Here is a 13,881-nt window from a genome sequence, read left to right as displayed (position 1 = left end):
CGTAAAGTACCTTATTGTAACGTGTTGTATCGTATCGTATCGTAAAGTACCTTATTGTAACATATTGTATCGTATCGTATCGTATCGTAAAGTACCTTATTGTAACGTATTGTATCGTATCGTATCGTAAAGTACCTTATTGTATCGTATCGTAAAGTACCTTATTGTAACGTGTTGTATCGTATCGTAAAGTACCTTATTGTAACGTATTGTATCGTATCGTATCGTAAAGTACCTTATTGTAACGTGTTGTATCGTATCGTATCGTAAAGTACCTTATTGTAACGTGTTGTATCGTACCGTATCGTAAAGTACCTTATTGTAACGTGTTGTATCGTGTCGTACGGTACTGTACTTTACCTTATCGTGTCATGTCCTATCATATCATACCGATCGTACCTAAACTTACTGTATCATATCGTACCTAATGTACGTTGTATTGTATCATGTTTTATCCCATCAAGTGGTATTATAAAGTATTGTTTTGATATTGAATCATACATCAGATTGTATGAGATTGATTTATCTGCTGTTTCTGGTTTAAATAATCTCATTCTTCATGCACAGAAATCTTTGTGTCAGACATTTAAAATAACAGAAGTCAGTCTGTGGAGAATATAAGCAGCTTCAGGAGCTGTACTCTGACTGGGTGCATTTAATGAAAGTTTGTTTTACAATTTCAGGGAAAACGGAAGTTCTACCTTCTTCACTTATGTAATGACTTGAAGTGAGCCTTCTTTTTAAAGAAGCATCCCATCATATTCTGTCTTGACGCCAACACAAAGTCTCAGTGACGTGTCTCGTGGTTTCTGAGGAGGCGTTATGAAGCATGAAGCTGAGGTTTGTAATATTGGAAGTGAAAACTGACCACCGCAGAGTTATTATGAAGAGAGAACAGACCTATAGACCAAAACTATTTATGTAACTGTCTGTAAACAAGTAGCTGTAGCTGTAGCTGTAGCTGTGTACCAAGACATACGTCTACATACTGACAAATAAAACAACAAGAAACACTAAATCTGTGACCAATCCTTCATAAAAGGTCCTGCTGCCTTTCTGGCAGAGGTCGGTTTTACTCCCCACGTCTGCAGATTTGAAGATCTAGTGGATGATTTTTATTTATCATGGATAAGTGCTAGCGCTAGTTAGCATAGCCACGTAGCTACATGTTCGTAGCTGTGTACCAAGACACACGTCTACATACTGACAAATAAAACAACAAGAAACACTAAATCTATGACCAATGGTTCAGAAAGGTCCTGCTACAGGCGCCTCTCCGTCAGGATCAGATTCTGGATCAGATTCAGAGGGTTGAAGTAACGCGATCTCTGAGCAGCCGTGTATATTCAGCCAACATGTAAACATTAGATCAACGTGCTGGAGAGCCGAGGCACATCCACTTCCTGAGGGGGCGTGGTCAGAGAGAAAACAGAGTGTTCTGAGGAGGACTGAAGAAGAGGGTTTTTCAGGCAGACCAGAATCTGATTTCAAAGTGTTTTTTTGAGCATAAACTTTAAAGACATGTTTTGGGGACCTCTTAGAACAATATATATTGATGACAAAAGCGTGATATGTCCCCTTTAACATCGAGAGGATGTGGAACATTTTCTTTTTTTGACCAACTCATGGTTTGGTTTCTTGGAAAGTAAATATTGATCAATGTGATATGTAATAATTCCCTTCCTTTGCAAGTCTTTATAACAAACTTTAACTCCCAGGTTGATTCAGTTCGCCCTGAACTCTCCATCTTCCCAGGCTGTCATCTGACTTTGATTTTAAAAATGAGCATTGGAAATGAAGCATAAATAATTAAACTGCTCAATTCAAGTTGTTATTCTGCTTTGGACACAGAAGCAAATTCTCAAACATAAATCACACGTCGTCCTGTGATCCTCCCACACTGATGTGTTTTGGTGTGTGTGGTCGTGGTGGGTGTTGGTTTGGGTTTTTTTTTTTGGGTGTGTCGCGCACATGTGATCCTCGTTATTTATAGGAGGGTGTTGCTTTTTAATTAACAGAAAACCAGCATTAAAATGACAAGTCTGTCTCTCTCTGGTTCTCAGCCTCACTGTGTGCTGCTGGCGTCCAAAGAGAACTCGGCTCCCGTGAAGCTGGGGGGGTTCGGAGTCGCCATCCAGCTCGGAGAGTCAGGACTGGTGGCAGGAGGTAACGTGAACACAAACGTACATCAGACACATTAACCCTGTTTTAGACTTTCTACTACTTCCAAGTGGAACAATAGATTTATATATTTGCAAAGGAGAACTTTGAGGTACCAAAATCAGGAATAGAAAGGTTGCAATGGGACTTTGAACACTTCCTTTTTCCAGTGAAGATAGAAAAGAACAAAGCATCTCATTGAGCGTGTGTGTCCTCTGTCCCTGCAGGTCGGGTTGGAACCCCTCACTTCATGGCCCCGGAGGTGGTGAAGAGGGAGCCGTACGGTAAACCTGTGGACGTGTGGGGCTGCGGGGTCATCCTCTTCATCCTCCTCTCAGGGTGTCTGCCTTTCTACGGCACCAAGGAGCGTCTGTTTGAAGCCATCTGCAGAGGAAAGTACAAGGTGAGGAGATCCTTCAGACGACCGGCTGTCCTCTGTGAGAAGTTTCAGAACGCAGATAAAGTAAACAAAGCAAAGTGTAAACAGCTTTGAAAGCAGAAGTGTTCCTTTAGATCAACAGAGGAGACACAGGGAGAAGGGATGATGTCATTTATCCAACACACCAGGCCCCTCAACACACCTCTGACTGCAGGATCAGACGTCCTGGTGTAGATTTTAATCTATCAGTTTAAGCACTCTGACTTGTCGTAGGGAGAGCTGCAGCTCTGTCACCCTGAATGCATTGTACCTCAGATTGATGGAGCTTTCTCTTTGCTGCAGAAAGCTCTGCAGGCAATCTTCTACCTGTACTCCACTCTCTAAACTCTCTGTGCAGAAATGGAGAGACCTGAGAGGACTTAGAGGAAGAAAAAAAGACAGACAGACTGAGCACAAAACCTCATATCAGATCGGGCTTCAAGTTTTCTGCAGAAGAGTGAATTTCCCTCAAACTACAGAGGAACCAACGATGCAAAAATACATGTTGGGAGTTTTAGTAGTAACCGTCTGTCTTGAAGACCTCCTGTCCTGCTCTTTAGTTTGTCGTTAACTCGACATGCACAGAGGAATCTCAGCACTGTTCTCTACCTGCAATGTTTGTTTCAAGGCCACAGAAACTCAATTTTCAATATTGCAATTGCTGCCGCTTTCAAGTAGCGAGCAGAACAGGAAGTTCAGATATCAAAAGGATGCTCAGCACGATATGATCCACATTTCCTCTTTCTTCTTAAATCTAGTTGCTCAACGCTACAATTTCGATTAACTTCCAAATCAACTTTTGGGTTGTGGCCACATATTTCTCACACATACTGGTGTTTAGAAACACTGCAACGTCATTGAACCATGTGAACAAGTCTTCTGCAGCTTCTTGTAAGTGTAACCCTATTTGCAATGTAGTCCTCAGCTCTTTAACCTTGGAGCTGTTTCTGCTAAAGAAAGTGACGTTACAGACAAAATATTAACAGAAAATGCCCCAAATTATAACTTTAAGTTTGAGACATCAATCAATCAATCAATCAATCAATCAATCAATCAATCAATCAATCAATCAATCAATCAATTAATCAATCTTTATTTATAAAGTGCCAAATCACATCAAATGTTCCCCTCAGACTCTTTCCAAACAGAGCAGGTCTAGGCCGTACTCTATGTCCTATTATTAACAAAGACCCAACATCAAGATCCAGTCCCATCTTACAGACAGGACTCAGTCTGATCTCATCTTAATCCACCATGAGCAGAGCACTTTGCAGCATTTAGCAAGTTACAGTGGCAAGGACAAACTTCCTTTAACAGGCAGAAACCTCCAGCAGGACCAGACTCATGTTAGACACACATCTGCTGAGACCGTGTTGGAGAGAGGGATAGAGGGAGATGAAGAGAGAGAGAGAGATGATAGTGGGGAGACTGATAGTAGTAGTTGTAGCAGCTGGAGTCTGGCACGTCCACAGCAGCAGAGATCCAGAGGAACCTACGAGACAAGGGAGCTCAGGGACTCCAGGAAGGTCTATGGTTAGTAACTTTAATGGGACAGGAAGAGTTAAAGTAAGAGGCTGAGAGAGGAGAGAGAGGGAAAGACAGGATCCCAGTGTGTCAGTCTAAGCCTAAAGCAGCATAACTAAGAGCTGGTCCAAGCCTGAGCCAGCTCTAAGACATAAAGTGTTGCAGTGATGTGTTGCTCAGTGTTAAGTGTGTCTACGTCTGTGTGCAGATGAATCCTCGTCAGTGGGCCCAAATCTCAGAGAGCGCCAAGGACCTGGTGAGACGCATGTTGATGCTGGACCCCGCTGAGAGGATCACAGTATACGAGGCTCTGAACCACCCCTGGCTCAAGGTAACTACAAGAAACCAGAAACCATCCCTCTGGATTTTAACTCTTTAGTGTGTTTGAACTGGATTTAAATAGTTAATACTCCACACAGTGTAAATAATGGCCGCGCTGTTTTGGTTTCCTGGAACCAGAAGTGACCAAACTTGGATCAGAGGGAGGCACAAATACTGAATTATTAAACCAAAGAGTCCATGACCGGGGCTGCTTCATTAGCATCAGGTCAAGTCTTATCAGTCCACACTTTTCGCTGCTTAGAAAGCCAACAGCAGTCAAACCTCTTGGATGATCTGTTAGTCCAACAAAGTGCAGAGTGACAGATTATTAGTCTGATATTTACATGAACAAATCTTGCAAAAAACACAACAAACACAGCCCAGAGGTTCAGTTCAGGGACTGAGTTAGCTGAGGTGACACTTAGCAGATAGCTCGCAGCTCCAACCTGTCACTCAAACAGGCCACGCCCCCAATTCTGCATCACTTTAGGTGAGTTAAATATAAATACAGTACGTACAGTTACCATGAATATAGAAATGAGCGATAGAGTCCAAAGCTGTTTTTGTACCAGACTGTAAACATGATTATTCCTGCTGTAACATTTTATCATGGGACTCTATGGCGACTGACTCACTTTAGGAGGCAGCCTCTAGTGGACACTGAAGGAATTGCGATTTTTGGGGACTTCAGCTGTGGTGTTTTCATTTCTCATTGAAAATAACAAACCCTCCAATAAACTGTGGGAATAGGATGTTAGCCAGAGGTCAAGTTCAGGGGCTGAATTAGCTGAGGTGAGACCTAGCAGACAGCTAGCAGCTCCCACTTGTCACTCAAATAGGCCACGCCCCTAATTATGCATCACTTTGATGAATGGAATGAATAGAGAAATGAGCGATAGAGACTCAAACTGTTTTTGTACCAGGCTGTAAACATGTTTTTCTGATGTAACATTTTAACATGGAGCTCTATGGGGACTGACTCACTTTAGGAGGCAGCCTCTAGTGGACACTGAAGGAACTGCGATTTTTGGGGACTTCAGCTGTGGTGTTTTCATTTCTCATTGAAAATAACAAACCCTCCAATAAACTGTGGGAATAGGATGTTAGCCAGAGGTCAAGTTCAGGGGCTGAATTAGCTGAGGTGAGACCTAGCAGACAGCTAGCAGCTCCCACCTGTCGTTCAAATAGGCCACGCCCCTAATTATGCATCACTTTAATGAATGGAATGAATAGAGAAATGAGCAATAGAGTCCCAAGACTGTTTTTGTACCAGGCTGTAAACATGTTTATTTATGTTGTAACATTTTAACATGGGACTCTATGGGGACTGACTCACTTTAGGAGGCAGCCTCTAGTGGACACTGAAGGAACTGCAGTTTGTGTTGTGCTCATGTCACAGCCCTGCATTCTGCCGCAGGATAAATAGAGCAAATTAAAGTTTAAAGAAGTGGAGAGTGGATGTTCTCTGTGAGGTTATTCTGTAGAACAAGATGCATTTAAAGTGTCGACTGTGATAAAAGTTTTTGTCGCCTGTTTCTGAGACTTGTGCAGAATAGTAAAACCACATCGCCCACAGCGTCACGCCGTGATCAGTCTTCAGTGCCACAGCTTTTCACACTGACAGCACGCGGCGGTGGCGGCGCAGAGGTGTTACTGATGTCGTGCTTTGTCAGCAGAAAGCTTTTATTGTGTTGTCTCCCGCTGACAGTGATGGAGCGATGCTTCAACGTGAACATTTGACAATTCAACCGAGAGACGAGGGATCCGTCTGGGGGCTGAGTGACACATCATTCATCACAGTTAACAGAGCTCACAATGCTGCTGTGGATCCATTGGTCAAACTCAGACATGTGTTTGCTGTAATTACAGAAGATTGAGTCCAGTTCAAACGGCGTGATTAAACACTCTGAATGAGGAGGGAACTCATCACATCACAGGACAGCAGCAGACAGCAGCACATTTCCTCATTCCTCTTGAGTAAACTTCCCCAACAACATGATTTAAGCCTCCATCACAGCGCTCGCCTTACATCCAGAAACATGTCTGTCATGCATCTGTGTTTTTTTTTCTACATCACCACATGACAAAACTTCCTCAACAGCTTCCTGAAACACAGCAACAACACAGAGACACAGACTGGACCAAAGTTTAGCTTTCAAACCGCAGAGCTGTAGCCTCCCCAAAGATCGGCAACATGCATTAAAGCTATTTTTAACGTCTTAAAAGGCTGTACTGTTTCTTTAAGGGGAGATAGTTAAAAGCTGAAAAGCCAGACATGAGTGGAATAAACACTGGATCTGACAAACCCTGAGTCTGTTGCATGCTACAGTCTGCACAAGTTACAGCTCCTCCAACATGTAGCAACCCGACTTCTTACCACAACTAAAAAGGAGACCACATCGCTCCTGTTCTGGCTTTTAGAATTGATTTCAAGATTTATTGATGACTTTTAAACCCTTAAAGACCTAGACCATCCTTTGGGGTGCCAGACTCTCCTGAATTTATTTTGAATATGCTGAATGAGACAAATGTGGTATCAATGGAAAGCTGAGAATGTCCGCTGTAACTGAGTTTATAAAGCTTGTTGGTAGGATTAGCGCTTCAAAAGTTATCAAACATTTAAGAACAAGTAGCCGGCGGCGGCTGTCTAGGTCTTTGAGGGTTAAAGCATGTTCTGGTCTTGCATCAAAATACAAATCTGACCTCCTCACTCCATACGTACCCGGTCGTACCCTGAAGTCCTCAGCCAAGGCTCTCCTCGTCTTTCCACGATGGAGGCTGAGGACCAAAGGTGACCTGCACTGGGTTGCACCAATCAATCAATCAATCAATCAATCAATCAATCAATCAACCTTTATTTGTATAGCGCCAAATCACAACAAACGTTATCTCAAGACTCTTTTACAAACAGAGCAGGTCTAGACCACTCTATGTCAAATTATGAACAGAGACCCAACACCAAGACAGGGTAAGACTCAGTCTGACCCCACCTTAATCCACCATGAGCATTGCACATCACAGTATTTAGCTAGTTACAGTGGTGAGGAAAAACTTCCTTTAACAGGCAGAAACCTCCAGCAGGACCAGACTCATGTTAGACACACATCATGCCTCGACTGAGTTGGGTCTGGAAAGACAGATAGAGGGGAGTAAGAGAGAGAGGTGATAGAGATGAGACGAGTCGTAGAAGCTGTTGCCGCTGGAGTCCAGATCGTCCGCAGCAGGAGGACGTCTACAGCAGCTCAGAGGAATCTACGAGACAAGGGAGCTCAGGGACTCCAGAAAGGTCTATGGTTAGTAACTTTAATGGGACAGGCAGAGTTAAAGTAAGTGATGAGGGGGTTGGGGGGAAGGGGGTGAGCTAGGATCCCAGTGTGTCAGTGTGCCAGTTCCCCCGGCAGTCTAGGCCTATAGCAGCATGACAAAAGCTGGTCCAAGCCTGATCCAGCTCTAACTATAAGCTTTGTCAAAAAGGAAAGTTTGAAGCCTACTCTTAAAAGTAGAGAGGGTGTCTGCCTCCCGGACCCTGACTGGTAGATGATTCCAAAGGAGAGGGGCCTGATAACTTAAGGTTCTACCTCCCATACTACTTTTAGAGATTTTAGGTACAACTAGCAAGCCTGCATGTTGGGAGCGTAGATTTCTAGAGGGGTAATAGGGCACTATGAGCTCTTTAAGATACAAGGGTGTCTGATTTTTAAGGGCTTTGTAGGTTAAAAGAAGGATTTTAAACTCTATTCTACATTTTATTGGGAGTCAGTGTAGAGAAGCTAACACTGGAGAGATGTGCTCCCTCTTCCTGGTTCTAGTCAGGACTCGAGCTGCAGCGTTTTGAACTAGCTGAAGAGTCTTTAGAGACTTATTGGGGCAGCCTGATAAGAGGGAGTTACAGTAATCTAACCTGGAGGTAACAAATGCATGGACTAGTTTTTCTGCGTCGCTCTGAGATAGGAAGTGTCTAATTTTAGAAATATTGAGCAAGTGAAAATAGGCTGACCTTGAGATTTGCTGAATTTGGGAGTTGAAGGATAAATCTTGATCAAATAGGACTCCTAGATTCCTAGCCGAGGTGCTGGATGCCAGACTAATGCCGTCTAAGGTACTTATATTATTACCAGCTGTGCATATGTTTAGAATCAGAATCAGAAATACTTCATTTATCCCATGGGGGGTGAAATTCAGTCATTACAGTTGCTTTATACACAATAAGTTATACAAATACAATAATAAGCTCTGTAGAAAATAAATACATGGTTGAAGTCCCCGGAGACCAGGAAGAGGGCCCTCTGGTGGTCTGTCTGGAGTCTGGCTATGGCAGCGTAGGGACATTGGACGCCGTAGTTGGGTTGGCAGAGGGGGGATGTGACATGTGAGATCTCCCTGTGTAGGTAATATGGTCGGAGGCCCACAGCGCTCTCGCTGCTATCCCGGTCTACCCGGACAGTCTGGAAGCCGTCAATGAAGACATTGTGGTCGGGAATATCCTGATGCAGCCACGTTTCAGTGAAGCACACCATGCTACATTTCTGAAACTCCGTCTGACTCCTGAGACTCTTAAGATCTCACGTTGCCTAGTTTGAACGTGACTTCTAATTTAGGATGAGTTTACCTTCTACTAACGTTTTGGGCGTTGCACCAGCTGAGATAGTTCTAACGTTAGCAGAAGTTACATCTTAAATTTTACACCCAGCTCTGAGTGAAGTCCTCCGTAAGCCCTTTGGTCTTACCAATGGAGTAAGACCTGCCGCCCCAGGTTCAGTTCTTGGTCCTACAGGGTGGGGAGGGGAGGTTTTCATTGGAGGAGGGGAGACCAAGGAGGGGTTGTGAGGGTGAAGCAGGTCAGTGAGATAGGAGGGGACCAGGTGATGTAGGGCTTTGTAAGTCAGGAAGAGAACTTTGAAGTGAATGCATTGGGGGGACAGGGAGCCAGTGGAGGTTTTGGAGGACAGGGGTGATGTGATTACAGGAACGGGAGTGAGTGAGTAGACGGGCAGCTAAGTTCTGGATGTGCTGAGGACTTTGGAAGCACACCATGCTACATTTCTGAAACTCCGTCTGACTCCTGAGACTCTTAAGATCTCACGTAGCCTAGTTTGAACGTGACTTCTAATTTAGGATGAGTTTACCTTCTACTAATGTTTTGGGCGTTGCACCAGCTGAGATAGTTCCAACGTTAGCAGAAGTTACATCTTAAATTTTACACCCAGCTCTGAGTGAAGTCCTCTGTAAGACCTTTGTAACACTGTTTGGAAAAAGTGCTTTATAAATAAAGTTTATTATTATAATTATTACCCATAATTCAGCTCAGACTAAGATAAGATAAGATATTACTTTATTGGGGGGAAATTCAGTTATTACAGCAACCCAGATATAAGTACAATCAAGAAGAAGTTTCAATAAGTAAAAATAAAATAAGTGAAGAATAGAAATAGATAAATAAAGATAGAATACAATTTAGGTATATACAATGTTACAACTGGAATATAGATTAAATAGCAGTAATTACAGGCAGAATTATCAGACCTTCCTCCTCTTACTTTCTTACTTCAACACCAAAATCAGCCGGTCATTTGTGAGAGGAGTTCTCAGATGCTTTAAATATGAGATGAGGTGAATTATTGACTTTCTTCTTTCAACTTTAACTCACTATCTCTACATTTCACTCTTTTCACAACGTCATCTGTCATTATGACTCAACGTGTGCATCATTTTAATCATCAGTTTCTTTTGACTTCATCTCTGCATCTTTTTACATCTTCAAATCTTCAAATGAATGAATCAGTCATTTCCTTTCATGGCATCCTTTTGTTTTGAATTCAGAGTAACCGGCCCGGGACAGGAACTGATACTCCACCACATATAAGAACAAAATCTGAAATGCCATCTGCAGGATGTACGCACAGGAATCAAAGAGTTTTGGTTCTCCTTAAATGAGATAACACTTTGCCTCTTACGAAGAAAGGCTGCTGAGATTGTTCATAGATATCTGCCCTGACATGACCTGATTGTTTAGATCTTCACTTTGACCTGTTTCTTGTGTCTTTAATAATGAAAATAATACATTTTATTTATATAGCGCTTTTCAAAACACTTCACAAATAACACACATTTAAAGACAGAATAAAAGACTCAAAATAGTAAGTAATAGTAAATCCATAGCAGGGGCAGCAATGGAGTAAGACATGTCACCCCAGGTTCAGTTCTTGGTCCTACAGGGTGGGGAGGGGAGGTTTTCATTGGAGGAGGGGAGGCCATGGGAGGGGTTGTGAGGTTGAAGCAGGTCAGTGAGATAGGAGGGGGCCAGGTGATGGAGGGCTTTGTAAGTCAGGAGGAGTTTGAAGTGAATGCATTGGGGGGACAGGGAGCCATTGGAGGTTTTGGAGGACAGGGGTGATGTGATCATGGGAATGAGAGTGAGTGAGTAGACGGGCAGCTGAGTTCTGGATGTGCTGAGGACTTTGGATGATGAAGATGATGTTACAGTAGTTGATTCAGGAGGGGATGGAAGCATGGAGGGATGGAGAGTAGTGGGCGGAGTCGGGCGATGTTTTCCAGGTGAAAGAAGGCGGTTTTGGTGATGTAGGTGATGTGTTATTCAAAGGTGAGGTTGGTGTTAGAAATGATACAGTGGTTTCAAATATGAGGTGATGGAGTCAGAGTGGTGTTGTTAAATGTGAGGGAGAGGTTTTGGGTGGTTTTGATGATGATGATATCTGATTTGTCGCAGGTTAGTTGAAGAAAGTTTCTCTCACTGACGTGTGTGTGTGTGTAAAAATCTGCAGACTGTCCCTTTAAGGCTCTTTATGGGGTTTTCTTCTTCTGTTTGATTTCTCAGGAGAGGGACAGGTACGCCTACAAGATCCACCTGCCAGAGACCGTGGAGCAGCTGAGGAAGTTCAACTCCAGGAGGAAGCTCAAGGTCTGCATCTACACACACACACACACACACACACACACACACACACACACACACACACACACACACACACACACTCACTGACTCACACACACACACACACACACTGACACACACACACTGACACACACACATACACACACACACACACACACACACAAACACTCACTGACACACACACACACTCACTGACACACACACAAACACACACACACACACACAGTGACACATACACACACACACATACACACACACACACAAACACTCACTGACACACACAAACACACACACACACACACACACTCACTGACACACACACACACACACACAAACACACACACACACACACAAACACACACACACACACACACACACACACACTGACAAACACAAACACACACACACTGACACGCACAGACACAAACTGACACACACACATACACTCGCACACACACTGACTGACACACACAGACACAAACACAAACACACTCACTGACACACACACACACACACACACACACACACACACATTAGCAGCATGTGTTCATAAAGACTTCATGTCACGTTGTGTTTCAGGGAGCCGTTCTGGCTGCAGTCTCAAGTCACAAGTTTAACTCGTTCTACGGCGACCCCCCTGAGGAGATCCACGACTTCTCGGAGGATCCCACCTCCTCAGGTACCGACACACACACAAACACACACACACGCACACACACACACACACACACACACACACACACACACACACACACACGTGGCACACTTTCTTAACCGACACACTTCCTCCCTCACACTTCCTTCCTCTGGTTTCTTCTCTTCTCGTTGTTTTCTGAAGTTCTCTTTTTTCTGTAACCACAAACCAACTCGAGGTTATTCAGCGTGTGTTTAGATCTCAGCTGAGTCTCTTTATATGAACAGGTATAAACGTACATACATGCATTAAGAGTTATGACTCTCTCTGAGGAGATTCAGCTGCAGCACGCTCATAATAAACACCTCCACTCTGCTCGTATTTGCAGCATCACAGTCTCATTTGATGTGTTTGCTTTCTTCTGTTTGTAATCTGCATCCTAACACCTGCGCTCATTTTGCAAACTGTGTGTTTCTGTTAATGCCTCCCACCTGCTAGGACTTCTAGCAGCAGAACGTAGGTATCCTCTGCTTCTCTTCGTGTTGCGTGTTTGTATCCGTTAGTTTGATTTTTCAGTGACTGAAAAAGCTCATTTTGAAAGTTTACGTCCCTCTGAGGAGGAACAGAGAGGCTGAGCCATGCAGAAAATGTTCCTGTGCAGAGAACAGAGAACCTGGAGGAGGTTTGATGGATCTGTGTGTGTGTGTTTGTGTTTGTTGCAGGTGCTGTGTCTCAGGTGTTGGACAGCTTAGAGGAGATCCATGCGCTGACAGACTGCAGTGAGAAGGATCTGGATTTCCTGCACAGTGTTTTCCAGGACCAGCATCTACACACTCTGCTGGATGTGAGTTTCATCACTTTGTCTTCTGTGTTTATAGTTAAAGGATGGGATCACTCGTTTGCTCATCAAGTAGTTCATGAAAGAGTCTGCAAACAGAGAAGTTTGTTTGGAATCATAAACTCTGTTGTCTCAGCAAATAAGCAAAGATAGTGAGGAGGCAAGATGTCTCACTCCTCAGCAAATCTTACATTCGTGCACAATTTTGTCATCGATTTTTGTCAACTAGATTGATGAATCGCTTCACCCCTAGAGCTTTGTGTGTGTTTGTGTGTGTATGAACATAGATGTTTCACTGTTGCATGCTACAGTCTAAAGGTACAAAGGCGTAACGACTGAAGAGCTTCTTCAAGCGCTGCAGCAGAATTACTGAATCTGTGAAAACAGCTGCAGATAGTTGAGTCGATTGGAAGAGAGTGTTGTCAGGGAGTTTGAACATCATGCATTCATTGTTTCATACATGGACACTCACAGCCCTGCAGGAGGAGCCTCATTCAGTTTGTATGTGTCCACTCTGCTCTGTCTTCCATCACACCTGCAGCTCTCTTGAAAGTGCTCACTGGTCGTCGTGCAGGTCAAGGGTCTGTCACTATCCTTTTTTTTAATTTGGGGCTCTTATTCCTTTATTCATAAAGATAGGACTGCTGGAAGAGTAGATAACTGGGAGAGAGAGTGAGGAATGAAAGGCGGCAAAGGGCCACAAGTTGGACTCAAACCTGGGTAGCCCACTTTGAGGACTTTGAAAGCCGCGTCTGCCGTGGTTTAGTTACCTGACAGAGACTTCACCTTCTTAAATCATCTCTGTGTTCGGCTCTCTCGTCTCTTAGTGAGATTTTTTAATTTAGTGACGTAGGAGTCAGAAATAGCTCTCACGAAGATGATGATGATCATCATCACTCTGCAAGCGATGGAAAAGGTCAAGTTGTTTTCAGATGTGTTATTAAAGTCCTCCTGTAAGTCTGTCTGTAAGTCTGTCTGTCTGTCTGTCTGTCTGTCTGTCTGTCTGTTCACTGTATCAGCACCATATTGGGTCACAGAGTCTGAGCAGCAGTTTTTCCAGACGTGTTTGTTTG

The 13,881-nt window shown here is 43.6% G+C and overlaps 1 protein-coding gene across 7 annotated transcripts in view; it reads left to right on the top strand.

Annotated features, from left to right (window-relative positions):
* Nucleotides 1–13,881, top strand: part of caska (calcium/calmodulin-dependent serine protein kinase a) — an 87,826-nt gene that overhangs the window by 31,348 nt on the left and 42,597 nt on the right. For all 7 annotated transcript variants that reach the window (XM_034693864.1, XM_034693860.1, XM_034693863.1 and 4 more), the window contains exons 4-9: nucleotides 2,064–2,166; nucleotides 2,388–2,563; nucleotides 4,311–4,433; nucleotides 11,259–11,342; nucleotides 11,916–12,015; nucleotides 12,693–12,814. In XM_034693864.1, the coding sequence (XP_034549755.1) occupies nucleotides 2,064–2,166; nucleotides 2,388–2,563; nucleotides 4,311–4,433; nucleotides 11,259–11,342; nucleotides 11,916–12,015; nucleotides 12,693–12,814 (708 nt within the window). The remainder of the gene's footprint in view (nucleotides 1–2,063; nucleotides 2,167–2,387; nucleotides 2,564–4,310; nucleotides 4,434–11,258; nucleotides 11,343–11,915; nucleotides 12,016–12,692; nucleotides 12,815–13,881) is intronic.

This window comes from Notolabrus celidotus, chromosome 10 (genome assembly GCF_009762535.1).
Source record: "Notolabrus celidotus isolate fNotCel1 chromosome 10, fNotCel1.pri, whole genome shotgun sequence".
NCBI lineage: Eukaryota > Metazoa > Chordata > Actinopteri > Labriformes > Labridae > Notolabrus > Notolabrus celidotus.
Note: the sequence above shows the minus strand (reverse complement) of the source record. Positions and strands in the feature narration are given on the sequence as shown.